This window comes from Sorex fumeus, unplaced genomic scaffold, assembly GCF_029834395.1.
Source record: "Sorex fumeus unplaced genomic scaffold, SorFum_2.1 ptg000044l, whole genome shotgun sequence".
In the NCBI taxonomy this organism is placed as follows: domain Eukaryota; kingdom Metazoa; phylum Chordata; class Mammalia; order Eulipotyphla; family Soricidae; genus Sorex; species Sorex fumeus.
In genome coordinates this window covers 44,152,254-44,171,204 of record NW_026606101.1, presented here as the reverse complement: position 1 = coordinate 44,171,204, position 18,951 = coordinate 44,152,254, and the positions used below count along the sequence as shown (strand labels likewise).

At 47.8% G+C, this 18,951-nt stretch overlaps 1 protein-coding gene across 2 annotated transcripts in view; it reads right to left on the bottom strand.

Annotated features, from left to right (window-relative positions):
- PCGF3 (polycomb group ring finger 3) overlaps positions 1-18,951 on the bottom strand; it is a 40,641-nt gene that overhangs the window by 6,200 nt on the left and 15,490 nt on the right. For both annotated transcript variants that reach the window (XM_056121512.1, XM_056121511.1), the window contains 6 exons: positions 18,591-18,708; positions 17,450-17,546; positions 13,660-13,715; positions 9,574-9,684; positions 8,485-8,573; positions 4,365-4,502 (listed from right to left, as the gene is read on the bottom strand). In XM_056121512.1, the coding sequence (XP_055977487.1) occupies positions 4,365-4,502; positions 8,485-8,573; positions 9,574-9,684; positions 13,660-13,715; positions 17,450-17,546; positions 18,591-18,699 (600 nt within the window). In that variant the 5' untranslated portion in view covers positions 18,700-18,708. The remainder of the gene's footprint in view (positions 1-4,364; positions 4,503-8,484; positions 8,574-9,573; positions 9,685-13,659; positions 13,716-17,449; positions 17,547-18,590; positions 18,709-18,951) is intronic.

Here is an 18,951-nt window from a genome sequence, read left to right as displayed (position 1 = left end):
ACATGGTCCCTCAAAGACAACAGACCCTTACCTGAACATGTCCCAGGGCCATCTCTGACAGGCACATTCCTACCAACAGTATCCTCAAGACAACCTAGGTTTTTTATTTGTTTTCCAAATTTTTGGTTTTGGGCCACACCTGGTTGTTCTCAGGGCTTATTCCTGGCTCTGCCCTCAGGAATCACTCCTGGAGGGGCTCAGGGAACCATGTCGGATGCCGGGGATCAAGCCCAGGCTGGCAGTATGCAAGGCCAGTCCCTTTTCCCACTGTTTTCTCTCTGCAGGATATAAAGTAAGCACCTTAGCCCCTGTGTATCTCTCTGCCTCCAACCCAGACTTTTCAAAGATGCTTCTCAAAATCCTTCCGCCAACTCGAGAGCCACCTTGCAGCCTGGCTCCTGTTGTGGTGGGGCAGCACTCACACCCAGGAGCAGACTCACTGGCTCCCCAGGACAACACATCCTAACAGCAGGTTCATTTGGGTGGAGCCCAAAGGCCAAAACCTAGGGGCTGGCAAAACTGTCTTCTTAAGAGGTTCTGGGAGAAGATACTTCTGCCTCTCAGCTCCTAGGCACCAGGCACCATGGCCACATCCTTCTGCCTCTGTCTTTATTTCATACTGCTCTAAGGAGTCAAAATTCCTTCTGCCTCACTCTTAGGAGGACTTATGGCCCACCCAGAATCTCAAAGTTTATTTCATCTTAAGAGCCATAATTATATCTCAAAGACCCTTTTTCAAAAAAGGGTCTGTGCACCATGTCTGGCGGCCCGGATGTGGACATGACTGTCCAACCTGCTGTCCTCTACAAACCTGTCTTCAGTTCACCCATTTGCCTCTGTCTTCACAGCATCATCCTACTGTCTCTCATGAAACCTGCCAGAAACCACCCATCACTGGCACCTCCTGCTTCCATTTCTAAAAACAATAAGTAAAACGTGAGGGTCACACCCACCAGTTCTTGGGATTACTTCTGGCTCTGTGCTCAGAGATCACGCCAGGAAGACCTTGAGGGAATATGTGGTGCCGGAGACTCAACCTGGGTCAGTCACAAGCAAGGCAAGTGTCTTAGCTTCTGAACTCTCTCTCTAGCCCCAGCTCCCCTTTCTATACACCCTGGCAATTCATCTCTTCATGGACTGAAGACCAATTTTTTTCCTCCTATTTTATAGCTGTGGGGTCATACTTGTATGGCGAAGGACATGAGGTGCTAGGGGTCAAACCACTGCCTCACACCTGTAATGTCTGTGCTTCCTACCTGACTCACACCCCTGCCTCTGGCGACTATTTGGTTTTTGGGCCCACCTGGCGGTGCTCGGGGCTTACTCCTGGTTCTGTACTCAGGATCACTCCTGGCAGTGCTCAGAGCTGATTCCTGTCTCTTGAGTTCAGGGATCATTTTTGGCAGTGCTCAGGGGACCATATGGGGTGCTGGGATAGAACCCATGTCAGCCATGTGTAAGGCAAACACCCGACCCACTGTACTATAGCTCCGGCCCAACCCAATCCACCCACCGCACCTTCTCTTAAGGTCTATTATCCTAGCCTGCCCCCCTACAAGTTCTATGTCTATGTCAGTGGTCTCATCCAACCTGGCAACCCTTCTGCACACCACCAGCCACAAAGACTTCTCTGCATATTTCTGTAGTACTAGGATTCAAATCCAGGCCCTCAAACAAGCAAGGCAAATGTTCTGCTAAGCTACATTTTCCGTCCACCAGATTTTATTTTTATTCTCTTCACTTGTCATAACTTGGAAGTGTAATATCTGTTATCTGTTGGATATTAACCCTAGGTTTTTTAGGCTCTATCAGTGAATTGCCCCTTTTCCTCTCCCCAGAGAAGGTTACAGTGCTCCTATGAGCACTCCTAATCCCCTGAGTTTATCTTTAACCATTCCTTTGTGCTTTACCTCTCCTTCTGTTAGCTACTAAATTCCCCAAGTCAGGCTTGGTACTTAAAAAGTCAAATCTTCCCACATCCAAAAGAACAAAAGCAACTGGTGTTGGCATGGATGTGGGGAGAAAGGGACTCTCCTTCACTGCCAATGGGAATGCCAACTGGTTCAGCCCTTTTGGAAAACAGTATGGACACTTCTCAAAAAATTAGAAATTGAGCTCCCATCTGACCCAGCAATACCACTTCTGGTAATATACCCCGGAGAGGCAAAAAAAAGTATAATAATGGGGCTGGAGTGATAGCACAGTGGGTAGGGTGTTTGCCTTGCACGCGGCCTGACCTGGGTTCGATTCCCAGCATCCCATATGGTCCCCTGAGCACTGCCAGGAGTAATTCCTGTGCATCGCTGGGTGTGACCCAAAAAGCAAAAAGCAAAAAGCAAAAAAAAAGTATAATAGAAATGACATCTGCACTTGTATTTTCACTGTTTACAATAGCCAAAATCTGGAAAAAACCCGAGTGCCCAAGAACAGATGACTGGTTATACAGTGGAATACTATGTAGCTGTTAGAAAAGATTAAGTCATGAAATCTGCGTATATGTGGATCAACATGGAAAGTATCATGTTCAGTGAAATGAGTCAGAAAGAGAGGGACGGACATAGAAAGATTGCACTCATCTGTGGAATACAAAGTAACAGAATAGGAGACTAACACCCAAGAACAGTAAAGATAAGGACCAGGAGATTTGCCCTACAGATTGGAAGCCGGCCGCACATGCTGGAGAAAAAGGCAGCTCAGACAGAGAAGGGAACACCAAGTAAAGGGTGCTGGAAGGACCCCCTCAGGTTTGGAGCTGCCGAAAATAGACTATAGACCGAACACGATGGCCACTCAGTACCTCTATTGCAAACCATAATACCCAAAAGGAGAGAGAGAACAAAAGGGGATGTGCTTCCACAGAGGCAGGGTGGGAGGATACTGAGATCATTGGTGGTGGAGAATGGGCACTGGTGGAGGGATGGGTAACTGATCATTGTATGACTGAAACGCAAAACACAAACGTTTTAAAGTATGTAACGGTGATTCACTAATAAAAAATAAAATAAACATTAAATATCAGTTCTGAACAAAAAATTAATAACAAAATTAAGTTAAAAAAAAAGTCAAATCTTCTGGTTACTCTGGACTTTGTGTTTGCAGTGAATTACTTGCTTTTCTTTCCTCTATAACCTTTACATACTTTTCTACAGAGCAATGTTCTTTGCTTAAACACAGAAAGACCATTAATGCTATGCTCCTAGTATTTGAGAGTTAACTAAAGTATACTCTGAAATATATCTACTCCATAATTATTTATACTACATAAATTAAATATATCTACTCCATAATTATAATATATTATAAATATATATCTGTCATAATTATTTGACTCAGGCTTTAGTTCCTAACACCCCGAAAAGGCAGGCTCCTGCCGAGGCATCAAAATGGGACAGTCTGAAAGCATAAAGGATAGTCTTGATGCAAGTTGTAATGACTTTTAGAGACAGGGCCCCATGGGGTAGGAAAACTAAATTAGCCTGAGGACCTAGTCTAGGATTTACAGTAAAACCCAAGTTGGCTTTTAACCTTTCAGCCTAGGAGAACTATGTTTTGGTATCTGTAACTTTTACTGTGTTTATCCAAATAACTGCAAATAAGAAGTAAACTTAATTGTTTAATATATGCCAGTAGTAGCAAGGGAAAGAGAAGAGCAACACAGATGCCCCCTAGAAGACAGAGTATCTCCTAGAGTTAATTCCCTGAAGAGAATTGCCTCTGTTGAAACGCTTTACCTCTATAAATGGTCACACCTACATGCAGTCTTGAACTTTAAACCCTCTCAGATTTTGTATAAACGCTATCCAGTTCTGGAATTAAGCAGACCCTTTTGACATCTACCCATGAGTCCTCCAGAAGGACTTCATTCCTCTGCTGGGGACGCAGTTCTTGGCCACCGTACGCATCACACACTTAAATTCAGTAATCTAAGTATCCACTTCCTTTTTATCCATCCTGTTACTGTCATTTATGGACTTCTATCATTTACATCTGTTTATATCCTATCATCTATCATTATCAATTACCATGTACCTACAAATTTGTCCATTCACCCACCGACCCACTCTTCCTTCCAAATACTTGTGAAATTAAAGAACAGAATTTGTCTTTATGATAAAAATACTGACCATGTTTTAGAATAACCACACCCCACCTGCCCCATGCTGTCCTCTATGTGGCCTATCATTATCCTCAAGGCTATTTTCTATCATAGCATCTGGAAATAAAGTAAATGAAAGTTTTTTTTCCAGATTAAAAATTTCTATTCAAAGTAGCAAAAAGAAAAAAAAACACAAAGAACTTCAGAAGCATGATTGTACATGTAAGAAATGGCTTGTGAAAATTTGATTTTAAGGTTCAACTGTTACCTCGTTGAAAGATGAAAGGTTGAGCTTTTTGGCGATGAATTTCTTTAGATGTAGGACTGTTGCTTGGGCTGAGCAGCGGATCCATTTCCGTTTCAAACCCCGCAGTTTGCTGCTATTGCATTCCAGACAGATGCTCACCTTTAAGGAGGGACACAGACTATTTGTTTGATATCTGCTAATTCCATTAAAATAAAGAGATCTGACTTTTAAAATCAGAAATCTATTTTGATTTAAGAATTGAAGAAAAAGTTTAACTTCAATGATCTTATACATCTTTTTATTCTTTGCTTGCCATCTTGTAAAATATAACCTAACTCTATTATTATTAATTCCAACTTCTCCTTTGTGAAGGGCCACACCTGGCAGTGCTCAGTGCCTGGTGGGCCCCATGGTACCAGTGAGTGATCCTGTAGCTTCTGCATGCAAAACACATGTTTCAGCCCTGGGTGGCATCTCCTAACCTTGGCAACCTCTCTCTTATGAACAGAATACTCAGAAACTGTGTGCAGGCATGAGAGAGAGAGAGAGAAAGAGAGACAGAGAGAGAGAAAGGAGAAAAAGGAAAGAGACAGGAAAGAAGAGACAGGAGAAAGGAAAGAGACAGGGGAGATGGGGAGACAGAGAGATGGGGAAAGGGGGTGGGAGAGAGGGAGATAGAGAGAGCTCTATCTTGAGGCTTCTGATTACTGCTCATCACAGGCAGTAGACTCCAGGATTATCTGGGGCTCTACAGGTATGAAGAGGAGAGACACAGCCAACAAGAACACATCAGTGACATTTTAATAAACAATTCATATTATGTTTGGCTTTGAAGAAAGACAGTATACTCATTAGGGAAATTAATATTCTTGATTTGCATGAGAAGACTTGAAAAAAGGCTCAAAACACGAAAGCTCATGGTTATCTTTCCTTTTTTTTCTGGGGGGGGGCAGTTGTTGGGGCCACACCTGGTAATGCTCAGGGCTTACTCTTGGCTGTGCACTCAGGGATTACTCCTGGTGGTGCTCAGGGAACTATATGGGATACCAGGGATTGAACCCAGGTTGGCTGTGTGCAAGGCAAGTGCCCTGCTGTACTATCGCTCAGTCCCAAAAGTTCATGGTTATCTTTCAGATGATCAAAAGTTCGTAAGAGTGGAATATACAGTGTGGAAGGGAGCTGCTAGTATTTCCAGGATATAGGGCAGCCAGGATGTACAACAGACTATGCTGAGGAGACCACACAGAACAAACAAGCCTCCTCTTACACATAAGAGAACCTCCTCAGGTGAGAAAGAAAGACGCTGCTAGGGCCGGAACGACAGTATAGCGGATAGGGTGTTTGCCTTGCACACGGCCAACACGGGTTCAATTCCCGGCATACCATATGATTCCCCCAAGCACTGCCAGGAGTAATTCCTGAATGCAGAGCCATGAGTAACCCCTGGGCATCACTGGGTGCGACCCAAAAAGAAAAACAAATAGAAAGAAGCTGCTAAACATGGACATGTTAACCTCCCTAAACACATTGCATATGAGATTCCTAAGAAATAAGACACGAGGGGTTGGAGAGGTAGTACAACAGGCACTTGCCCTGCACGTGGCTGACCTGGGCTAGATCCCCAGCCCCCATATAGTTCCCTGAGCACAGCTAGGGATAATTCCTGAATTCAGAGCCAGGAGTAAACCCTTAGCATTATAGAGTGTGGCCTCAAAACAAAAACCCCAAAGGACAGAAGCCTCCTCAGACCCAGGATGTGAGAGTCTCCTTACAAGCAGGCCACAAGAGTCTCCTCAGACATGGGACAAGAGCATCTCCTTGGACATAGGATGCAAGAGTCTCCACAGACACATGACACAAGAGTTTCCTCAGACACAAAACATGAAAGTCTCCTTAGACATAGCACACAAGGTCTCCTTAGTCATAAAACAAGAGGTTCCTCAGACTTTTGGTCTCCTCAGACACAGGGCACAAGAACTTCCTCAGACACAAGACGCAGGAGCCTTCTAGACACCGTGCACACAAGAACTGCCTCTCAGGCAGAAGAGACAGCACAGTGGTTAAGTCTCTTGTCTTGCATCCTAAATATGGTTCTCTGACAATCATTAAGGGTTACTCCCAAGCATGAAGTCAGAATCCCCACTGAACACTGCCCCCAGTGAATGACATATTGGCGCTCTCTCATTACAGAGGAGAGGAGTAACGTCAGAATGAAGTGGAAGTTTTTTTTTTTTTTTTTGTCACACCCGGCGATGCTCAGGGGTTACTCCTGGCTCATGCACTCAGGAATTGCTCCTGGCGGTGCTCAGGGGACCATATGGGATGCAGGGAATTGAACCTGTGTTGGCCATGTAGGCTGCGTGCCAGGCAAACGCCCTACCCGCTGTGCTATCGCTTCAGCCCCGAAGTGGAAGTTTTTTTATCTAAGATTTCTAGAGACAGAAAAGGAATTAAAAACGTATCATTGGGGCTGGAGCGATAGCACGGAGGATAGGGTGTTTGCCTTGCACGCGGCCAACCTGGGTTCAATTCCCAGCACCCCAGATGGTCCCCCAAGCACAGCCAGGAGTAATTCCTGAGTGCAGAGCCAGGAGTAACCCCTGTGCATTGCCAGGTGTGACCCCCCCCCAAAAAAAGTATCACATAATGAATAAGAACTAGGGAGGTGCATAATATAATGAAACCTAACTTTAAAAATAAAACCTACGGGGTGGGCCTGGGGGGTCACTAGGTCACTGGGGGGAAGGGGGGAAGAAGCAGAGGGCTAAACCATACTATTTTTGTCAACCATAATATCAACCAAAAGAAAACTCACAACACAGGAAAAAAGCCTCAAAGATCCAGGCCCTAGGGATGGGGACATTTTGGAACCTGAAGATGCCAGATGACTAAGCTAAATGAGCAGATGATGAGAGACTGAAATTTTCTCATCTACCCAGGTCTTCTCCTACTACCCAGAGACCCCCTGGCCCTTGCTCTCTTCCCCTGCATGAAGAACTATTGACTCTCACCCTCTGCTACTCACATAGACTAGAATGCTGAGCCCCGGCCAGAGGTCTCTCATCAGATGCACCTGAGAAACAAATCCTAGAGAAATATAGGAAGAGTGTGTGTGCATATGCATCTGTGTGTGAGGGGTGTGAGGGCTTGCTTGGCCGTGGGTGAGGGTCCTGAAGAGGGCTCTGCCCATGAGACTATGCAGGGTATGAACACCCTGTGAACAGAACAGACACAGGTGCTCGCTCTCAATCAGTGACAGATTCTTTCTCCAGGAAGTAGAATGAAGTCATGATTTCTGTATCAGAAGTTCTCTGCGATACAGGCCTGAAAGTCTGGAGCCCCAGCCAGTGACATGGTCTCTGTGGGCCACCAGGACAAGCTGGCTGAACTCAGGGGGCCATAGCATGCCGGGGATCCAATCTGGGGCCTTGTTCATGGTAGGCACATGACCTGATATTGAGCTATATCCCTAGTCCCCAGATTTCCTTTGAATTTATTTTGTTTGGTTTTGGCTTTGGGGCCACACATATTTGTGCTTTGGAACTATTCCTGGGCTGATGAGTTTTTCCTGGTAGTGCTCAGGGGACCGTATGGTGCTGAGGATTGGCCTGGGCCTCCTGCATGCAGAAACTGCACGGCATACCAGCACTTGGAAGTATTTCCTTGCCCCTGATTTTCCTTTCTAATCTGATGGTGTAGTAACTGACAAAGATTCTTCAATGTTCCACTTTCATTTTTCTTTTTGAGACACTAAATTCCATTTTCTTCCAAATAATACTTGCATATGCATAAAAAAGACCTGGCATTGAATCGTCCAGCAGCAGTCTGGGGGTGGGATGCAGTGGAGAAATCCACGGAGTGTAAACTTCCTTCTTTTCTAGTGAAATGTTTTGCACTAAGCATCATCACTTTGGTAATTATAAAAAAGAAGGAAAAATAAGGTTGATCCTTGGGGTTCTGGGCTATAAAGGTGCAGACATTTCAGCATCTGCATCATCCCCCCACCCTATCGGCTTTAAACAAAGTAAAGTGCCCTGCAGAAATAACCAAAAACATTAACTTTTTCTGTTACAAGTACAAGGCAAACCAGACTGTAATGAAGCAAGTGTTGTTCAGTTCACAGAAAGAAGACATCTGGTACCTGCTCATCACTTCTGTGATAGTCATTGTCTTCTTCCTGCTTCTCCTCTGCGGCTTCTTTGTTGGAACTATCATCTGCTTTGGTTTCACCTTTTAGCAAAGACAGAAACCAGAATGCTGAACTGTTACATTTAGGGTTTTTAGTTTTTGGGCCACACCTTAATATGCTCAGGGGGTACTCTAGCTTTGCACTTAGGGATCACTTTTGGTGGCTCCGGGGTACCATAAGGGGTTTTGGGGATCAAACCTGGGTTCGTCGTGTGCAAAGCAAATGCCTTCCCTCTTGTACTACTGCTCAGGCCCAAAACTGTTTAAAACTGTGGCCGAAGAGATGGTACAGGATGTAAGGTACTTGTTTTGCACACGGCCAAGTGGAGTTCAATTCCTGGCACCAAAGATGGCCCCCTGAGCCCTGCCAGGACTGATCTCTGAGCACAACACGAGTATGCCCTGAGTACCACCATGTATGGCCCCCAAACAGTTCCCCAATCCCCTAAAAAAAAAAACCCAAATTATACTCAAAAGCTCTATGTTAAAAAACATGACTCAGTAAGCATCTGACGGAGTCAGGGGTGTCTTAGCCCCCCAGGATCTCAAGAGCAGAGCTCCTATGCTGGCGAGTGGCTTGAGCAGCACTAGCCCTGCTAGATACCTGTTCTCAACAGCGAGCCCTGTAGGTACCCACTGTCCCAGTAGTGCTCTTTAGTCGTTGTTGTTTTTGGGGGGGCGGGTCACATCCTAATGATGCTCATCGCTTACTCCTCATTCTGTGCTCAGGGATCACTCCTCCATCACAGCTGAGATGGAACGGTGTGCAAGACAAGTGTCCAATAAACCACCTGTGCTACTGTTCCCAGCACTGCTCTGAACACAAAGACTTCATCTGGACCCCCAAACCCAGCAATCAGCACCCATGTGGCCACCACCTCCAGGGCCTGAGGCGCAGCCAACTCCCCAGCAGAAAAGCCGGGGCTCGCCTCCTGCCTCAGACTGCCAGAAACAGGGAACCGACAGTCCAAATAACCTGTACTGACTTCCAGACACACTTGACTCCCACCAAAGCTTCCCGCACCCGCACAGCCCTTCGTACCATTCCGATGGGAATCCAGGTGCTGCTTCGCAGAGCACATCTCCCCCTTCAGGTCTCCAGGCACTTCCAAGCCCAGCTTGTGGTAGAACTCCCTCTGCTTTCTCATTTCCGCTATCAAAAATCAACACAAGGGCTTTAGCCTAAAGTCGGTCTCGAGTCCCTTACGTTCTGTTCACAAATGCCACCTGAGGATGATGACAGGTTTGGATGGTGGAACCCACGAAGAAATTCACAGGTTTCAGTGGGATACCCCCAATCTGGCTGCTGGGTCTTGGCAGTAGAAACAGTCTCACTAGGGGACAGTGTGGAGGTGCGACAGATCTGGGGTTGACAGGATGCAATGATAGCTTTGCAGCTGGCTCTTCTGAGCTCTTGGCCACTCAAGCCCAGGAACTAGTCCCTTACCGAGGGGCCCCTCAAGCTAAGCGCCGAGACCAGGACAACTCTTTCCGCCTGCTACACACAGCAGTTTCACGCCCAAAATGGCCACCATCCCTTCTTAGCCACCCAGAACCTCCTAGACCACAGACCCACTGTGGGACCTGACAGTTCTCACTGGCCCGAATGCAGGATGACACCGAGAGGTCACTGGCCAGAATGCAGGACTATATCTAGAGGCAGTGTGTCTAAGGACCCTCAACATGGGGTCATGGCCAGGGACAGAAAGGAAAGTTTGGCATCCCCACTGGTAGGGAAAGGCACCCTGGCATCTGCTGGCCATCAGAGTTGACAAAACTCGTGGGAAGACCGAGAGGGCCCCCCACTCTGTGGACGATCTCTGTGGAACAGAGATGACCATCCTAGGGTGCCTTTTGCTCTCCCAAAGTGGGGGGCTCCCCAGGTTCAACAGGGGGTCAACACAAAGGCTGGACAGAGGAGCCAGGAGGACAAACAAGCACATCCTCCAAAAAGGGAGCTATCACTCAAGGGTCAGCTTGGTTCCTGTCCACATGACTGGTCATCACTCAGGGTCATGTCATAGGCTACAAACACACGAAAATCTAAGTTGCTTAAACCACTCACCTAAATCAGATTTGAAAAATAGATCTATGTGCATCTGACTGTGTGAGGCTCCTGCTGTGCACTCTGGAAGGCAGGAAACATGCACAGCAAGGCCAGGACCCTGCTAGAGCCCACTGTGCAGGTACCAGGGCTTCTGAGCACTGGGGATGCATGCTGCCAGCTCAAGGGGATGTCATGCTAGGGCCACACGCAGCAAATGCTGGAAGGTGAGTCTGGACATCTCAGGGCACAGGTGGATATGACAGGAGGTGGGGAGTTCTCATGCAGCAGTGGGAAGCATGCAGAACCAAACACTGGCCTGAATGCCCATTTCATTTATCAGGATGAAGCAGGATTGAATCAACCATATTCCATCAGGTATGTACATGTAAGAGATGGTAACTCAGCAGCTTTTCGGAAGATGCCTTGTATGCTGAGCCCCATGTCTGATCACTGGCACTGCACATCCTGTCCCACCCTTATGGCTCTTGAGAAGCTTGTGCCGCTGGCCACACTGCTGGGACAAGTACTGCTGGGCATAGCGCTTGGGTCTGAGCACCCTAGGGAAGTCCCTTTCTCCAAGACTGACAAAAGCATCTTCAGTGATCAATACCGCCTAGGAAAGAGCTAGCAGTGTTCATGGGGGTATGAACCTAGATGTTCAGCAGAACCTTATCCACAAGGTGAAAATCAGAAACAGAAATAAGTGCTGAGGGGTTGGAGTGATAGCACGCGGCCAACCTGGGTTCAATACCCGGCATCCCACACGGTCCCCTGAGCACCGCCAGGGGTGATTCCTGAGTGCAGAGCCAGGAGTAACCCTTGGGCATCACCAGTTGTGACCCCCCCCAAAAAAAATTTAAAAAAAAAAAGAAAGAAAGAAGTTGCTGAGCTCTGCCCACAGGACTGGTCCAACCAGAAGTAGTGCTCACATTCCCCACCACACAGGCCAACATCACACATTGGTCCAGTCAGAAAGTTTAGCGTGGGGGAGAGCTACTTTCTACTGCTCTGCCCAGGGCGGCTGTCCAGGCCAGTGCTGGAACGGATGGCATGTGCCCAACAGTGCAGTGTAGTGTGGGAGGTGTGTCTAGTAAGACAATTTATAGCCAGGAGGGCTCAACTCGTGTAACCCTTAGATGTCGATTTCTTCTTCTGATTCCCTGACTCTTTAAAGATGTCCATGGAGGGTTTAGGGTCATAGGATGGCAAAACAGGCAGTACAAACTGGCTGGGGCATAGATTGCCCTACACAGGCAAAAAAGAGGCATGAACTAGACAGACAGACTCAGGTTCTGGCAAGGTCAGATATGCTCAACCACATCCAAGAACACACAAATTCCTCCGAGCAGGTTCCAGAGGGATGGTGAGTCAACATCATGTGTAGGATGGGGGTCCTACACAACCACACTGCCCATGGGAGCTGGCAGTCATCACCCAAGTGCAAGCCAGGCATTATGGACGTGAGGTAGAGAGAGCCTGTGTGTGGGGGGTGGAGGGAATGAGGGAAGGGGGGGAAGAGCCTGTGGCACACATCAGAGAGGAAGCTACCCTGGGGACACAGGGTGTTGGAACCAGAAAGAAAAGAAAAGGAAAGGAAAAAAAAAACAATCACAGAAGCAAATTTGCACTAAGAAATCTCTACAAGGGAAGAAGAAAGTCACCAGCAACAGATCCAGGAGACAACAATGCAATGCCCCCAGCCAAAGTCACAGACACAGAGGAACTTCTGGGGGTGTCTTGGTGATTCTTGGAGGGACCTGGTGGAAGTGAGATGTGTCTGAACGACCTCGACGAGCAGGAACCTTGGTGTGAGAAATTAAGCTCCTGACTCCTGGGGTCACAAAGAAACTGCATCAGCAAGTGTTGTCAGTAATATCGAGGCACAAGGGGCTTGTATTAAGTGAGTTCCTCTTTTCTGGGAGCTCAGGAGATCAGAGGTCACACCTGGTGCCTGTCTGCTAATCAGGCCAATGGTTCAAAGCCAGGACTGAGGATTCAGAACTGTGTAGGTTCACCCAGGCCAGCCAGGTGGCACTCATGTAGTACAGGAGATGGGACTAGATCAAGTACCTTAGCCCTGAATGACTTCTCCAGCCCCTATTTATTAGAAAACAAAATTGGTACCCAAGAATCTGTCAGGAAATGGCCATACTGTTGCTTATTCCCACAGGACATCATCTGCCACCACTCACATCCTTGTCCTCATCCCTCACCCCTCACTCCTACATCCTTGTCTCTCACCCCTTCAAGAGGAGTTGCAGAAGCACCCACAAAGGCAGATGCTGTGCTGTCAATGAACAACAGACTTGAACTGTATCAAAAAAACATGAGGCAAACACATTAGCACGAGCAGGTGCTTGACAGAGGCATCACTGTCTCTGCTTGGATTGAAAGGTGTCTCGCAAACAGACACAATGACAAGTACAGATGAAATTGGATGTGGGCTTAAACCAAAGAGAAACTGGACCATAATCCACACTTGCTGGTATCATGGACACAACCAGGACACTGTGGGCTTCTGCCTACACAGAAGTTTGAATCTTCTATACTTATTCCATTCCTTATTGGTGCTGTGCACAGTCTCTCTTCTCAGAAAAGCATATTAAAAAACTAATCATTTCTATCTCCATTTTCTCACTTTTCCTGTGTCCAGGAATTTTGTACTAGTGAAGAACTGACTTTTTGTTCCTTCCAGTTTTGTCTGTAGGAGTATCCGCTAACCCATCACCAAAAGGGGACAGAATTTGAGGGCTCCCCTACCACACAGTGCTCAGAGAAAGAACTATATTTCAGCTCTGGTGCTGTTTATGGTATGTGCCCTTCTAATATGCTCTCTAAGATGAAACTGTACGTAAGACTTGGTGGAGGCAGGGGTATCCAGTCCTGCCTGAGCCCCAGTGCCCCAAAGGGCTGGCTGCATGCACGCACACTGGGTCTCTGGATGAAGAAGCAGAGAAGGCAACAGTGCTCTGGTGGTGGGCTCAGACAGAGCAAGGACTAGCAAATTGCAGTGCAGCCTCTGGCCAGAATGCAGGGCCTCCAGAAAGCACAGGGCAGGCAACCCAAGAAGGATGGACTCACCTTCTTGGAGGCCTGGAACCAGTTTGTAAACAATGTCTTGCATGGTTCTGTCATGACTGCAAGAAAGCAGAAGATGTCGAGTTATCTAAAAACACCCACACTACAATTCTCAAACAGCTTCCATTTCATAACATCTGACTCCACAATCACAGATATGATGTTGACTGAATTATTCTAGTTTACACTAAAAAAAAAAAAAGCTAGTTTGTGCTAGTTAGAGTAGCACAGGACCCAAATGCATCACTTAATTGAAGCTCAAGCAGTTTCTGTACCTTTCAGTAACAGAAATCGAGGCAAGAAGGTGGCATGGTTGTCAGGCAGGCGGCCTCTTGTCTGGAAGCCACAGTGTGTATCACCTTCACGGCCTACCCATCACCAGGCTGAAGCCCCCAGGACTACTTTTGGGGAGCCCCGGCACATGGCTTTTCTGAAAAGGACACAAGGCCTTAGAGCCAGGATGGTTCTCTTTATAGCTACTGCTTAATACAAATTACAATTAAGGTGGATAAACAGTGTGACAATTTCTTGATTTTTCAAATTTTCTTAGCTTTCAAACATTATTTACTGAAAAGAAAGCACACATTTTCTTTTGCATAAGTGATTACCTAAATGCATAAGTTGCATAAGTGATTACCTAAATAACCTCATGGGTGCTCAGGACACTCAGCTCGCAGATGAGCAGGGAAGGCTGGAATCAGTCTGAGGCCACCAGTACTTCATAGATTCCTATGATAGGCTGCAATGCACAGCTCCATAAAGGGACCCTCCACTTTCCTGAGACACATTTCACAATGACACAGATGACTGGTCCCATGTACATGTGCAGAGGAAGTGATGCTACATGTGACCCTTAGCAGATACCCATTTCTGCTATTTCCTACCACACCCCTGGGACCTTTTGCAAAACCCATGCAATCCAAAGGAGAGGTGGCTAAAGGATACATGGAGCTGGACATCAGGCCCCTCAACTTCCTGAGAGCCAGGGCCTGGGGCCAAAGGTGACAGGGGAGGCACTGGGTAGGAGAGAGGAGGCACCTTCCTCCTCATTCTTAATGGAGCACCTTGACCTGGAGTTGTGACATTTGCACCCTTATGGCAGGCTGTCATTCCTCACCTCTTTACTCAGAGCCCCCAGCTTTGGCCATTCAGGGCTGCCTCACCTCTGCCACCTGCCATCGGTCCCACTGCCTGGAAAGCAGAGCCTTCCCTAGGTCACAGTCCGGGTGAGAGCAGCGTGGGCCATGGCTGGAATAGGCTAAGAACCTCAAGAATGTGCAGGGCTGCTGAGGTAGACAGAGTCTAGACAGCACCGAAGGAAGACGGGGCCCTGGCAGGAGTCGCCCTGGAGACCCAGGGCCCATGGTGGCAGGATGAGCAGCAACATGGGGTGGGGTACGCGCTCTGCCTACGTTCTGGTCACATGTGATGCAGAGGGAAGGAGAATGAGCAGCTGCATACGGAGATGCGTGTCAGGTTATGTGCACCCGAATGCCTGGCTATATGTCCGTGTGCCAGGTTACGTGTGCCTGGCTACATGTGCTTGGTTACATGTGCCCATGTAATTGATTATACCTGCCCGTATGCCAGGTTATGTGTGCTAGGTTACTTGTGCCTGTGTGCCTGGAGACATATGCCCAGTTATGTGTACTTCATGTGCCTGGTTCTCTGTGTTTGGTTACACATGCTCCTGTACCTGGTTCATGTGTCTGGTTATGTATGCCCATGTGCCAGGTTACACGTGTCTGATTACATGTGCTCATGTGCCTGGTTGCGTGTGCCCAGTTACATGTGCCTGGTTAAGTGTGTCCATGTGCATGTTCCTGACTGCACCACTGGCCCCCTCTCCTCTCACTACCTCATGCACAGTGGTTTATGCCTCTGGGTTCAGGGCTATAGACCACTAAAAGGGAGGTCCCCTAGCCTGTCCCATAGCCCACGGGTGGACCCAGCGCTCGGGAAAGGGAGAATTGTCCATAACCCCCAGGCAGGAAAGTTCCCTATTACCACCTGTCCTCAATGGTTCCTGTGATGATAACCCAGTGCAAGGGCCCTAAAAATGGACACACCAAGGAACCGGAGACTACAGGAGGTAGGAAACTTGCCGTGCACACAGCTGTCCCTGGTTCGATCTCTGGTACCCCATACGGTCCCCCTAAACACTGTGAGGAATGATCTGAGTGCAGAGCAAGGAATAAGCCCTGAATACCACAGATGTGAGGCCAAAACAAGATTGGAAATACATGCACAACTACTGCCAACAATTGGTGCTAGAACAGTAAGAATGCAGCAACAAAAAGCGTAGATCGGGGCTGGGAGATAGTGTAGGGAGTAGGAAGCTTGTCTTGCACGCAGAGAACCTAGGCTTGATCCCTGGCACCCCATATGGTCCCCCAAGCCCACCAAGAGTGATCCCTGAGCACACAGTTGTGCCTCCCTTCCACCAAAAAAAATGATATGCAGGTCAGAGACCTCACAGCTGGACACTAGAGTCCCAGAGCCACTGTGGGCAAGAAGGAGCTCACAGGCCATGCTGGCAGTAAGGCACATGTGCCCGACAGCTGCTATTCCACACCCACTGAGAGCCCAGAGGAACCCCCTCAAGGGTCAGAGGGCCTGCAAGGGGTGCCCTTAAAAGAACTCGAAATGCCAGGATTTCAGCTGCCCTCGCAGAGTCTGTGGGAGGATGGGACTAAGCCAAGAGTCAAGATCAGACACCAGCCTGAGGGCAGCATTTAGGTCTTCACGGAGTGTATGTGTACGCACAGTGCATGTCTGTGTACTGTGCACACACTCAGTGTATATGTGCACTGTGTATGCTCTCAAGTCTGTACTTGTGTGCCTGTATATCTGTGTACTGTGTGCGCTCACGTGCACATGAATATGTGTGCTATGCATACATGCACATCTATGAGTGCATAAGTACTACACACACGTGCATATATGTATGAGTGTCTACATGCACACAGTTATATACATATGTGTACATCATCTCCCTGTGACACATCACATGTTTAAAATATTTCACTGCACCATCATGCTTTGCAACTTGAAAGTAAAAACATGCTACTCTGTCTCTTCCTTCAAAATTCTGTCCCAAGGGCTAGGAAGAAGGCTCCAAGGGCTAAACGTAGGCTCTGCAATCTGAAGCCCTAAGACTGATTCAGGCAGTACATGGTTCCAGAACCCTGATGAGTGTGGCTCAAAATCCAAACAAATCAACAAGAAACTTAGTCCAGTCTCACTTCTGCTGCCCCATGTGGTTGGGAAATAACCTCCAAACCTGGAAGTCTCCCAAACCCCCCCTAAAATAATCTTTTTTGTTTTTTGGGTCACACCTGGTGATGCACAGGGGTTACTCCGTTACTCTTGGCTCTGCACTCAGGACTTACCCTTGGTGGTGCTCAGGGGACCATATGGGATGCTGGGACTCGAACCCGGGTCGGCCACGTGCAAGGCAAGTGCCTTACCTGCTGTGCTATCGCTCCAGCCCCCCTACAAGAATCTTAGCCAACATCTCCTGCCCTCCTTGGCCTAACTCCCTGACACATCCCAGTATAGGCGATGAGCCAAAGTGGCACAGACTAAGACCAAAGGGCCCAGTCTCCTGAGATGCATCTTCAGGCAGGGCAGTTGCAAGGAGTGCCAGTGGGTCAAGATCTTGTCCACAGCAAATGAAGGTCCACCAGCCACCCCAGAACACACAGCAGGCAGTTCAGTGTTCGTTTGGTTCAGGGTCTCAAGTGAACACTGTGGCAGATACTGTGCAACCATGCAGGTGTGTGGTGCTTACCCGATGTACTGCAGCGGGTGGCTCTGGTGGATGACAATGCGGCAGGTGGGACACGTGTTATTCTCCTCCAGGTACTTGACCAGGCAGCTCCGACAGACTGTTCACGAAGACACAAGAGAGTCAGCACAGAGTCAAGACAGCTCGCCTGCACTCACCAGCGCAGAAACCCAGACCACCAGGCGTGGTCGACAAGAACATTAACTTTCAATTGACAAGGTATTTAAAGAAGGAACAATTCTAGCTTCTGCACCAGCGAAGAATCTTCTTAAAACTCAAGTAGGCTTATTAGCTGGGAGGAGGAGAACTAATAGATTGCTATTTATGAAGGTTAAGGAGGGCCCAAGTGGCACAGACTAAGACCAAAGGGCCCAGTCTCCTGAGATGCATCTTGTATAGTGATAGCTTGTAAGTGATAGCTTGTAAGGCAGAGTCCAGGCTCTGCGTACAGGAGGCCTGGGTTCAACCCCCAGCACCACTCGGTTCCCTAAGCACCAAGTCAGGTGCAGCTTCAAAATAAAAAGGTTAGAAATTACTTCATTAGGAAACTTAAATACGTTCACAAGTTCTGCATTCTTAAATGACACCTTATCTTGACTGAAGCATTTTACATTTGAAGTATCTTTTTCCAATCAAGATCTTTCTTCCCTGGGGCCAGAGCGATAGCACAGTAGGTAGGGCATTTGCCTTACAGGCTGTCAACCTCGGTTTGATCCCCAGCATCCCATACTGTCCCCCAAGCACTGTCAGGACTAATTCCTGAGTATTGCTGGGTGTTACCCAAAGAGCAGATTTGCTCGAGCGGGCCCAGTCTCCATTGTAAGACTTCTTGTTACTGTGTTTGGCATATTGAATACGTCATGGGTAGCTTGCCAGGCTTTGCCGTGCGGGCGAGATACTCTCAGTAGCTTGCCGGGCTCCCCGAGAGGGGTGGAGGAATCAAACTTGGCTCGGCCATGTGGATCACGTGCAAGGCAAACGCCCTATGGCTGTGCTATCACTCCAGCCCTCAAAAAAAAAAGGCAGAAAAAAAAGATCTTTTTCCCAACCCATGTCCTGCCTTATGCTTAAACTACTTTTTTTTTTTAAGGCGCAAAGTATAGATGGGAGTATAGCAGGAAACCGTCCCAGAATCTGCACATACAGGTATGTAGACACTCCGTGACTGTGGTGGCATCAATGAGATACCCGCTGCAGAGGCGGCAAGTGATGTGGGCGTTTATGTCCCAGAGTTTGATCTTTCTGGTCAACATCTTTGGCTTCTGCAAGAGGAGCACATACACTAGTTAGTATTGAGACTGCCAGTGTGTTCCACTCACACACACACTAGCTAGTGTCTGACAGAGCACATGTGTTCCACTCAAACACACTAGTTAGAATTGAGACAGCCTGTGTTCCACTCAAGCTTCCAGAGCAATGTAAATCAAGTACATTGTGTCCCTCAGGGAGGCAAACTCAGGAGAGAAGGACAAAGTCGGCCCTCCCTGGCTAGTCCAAGGCTGGGC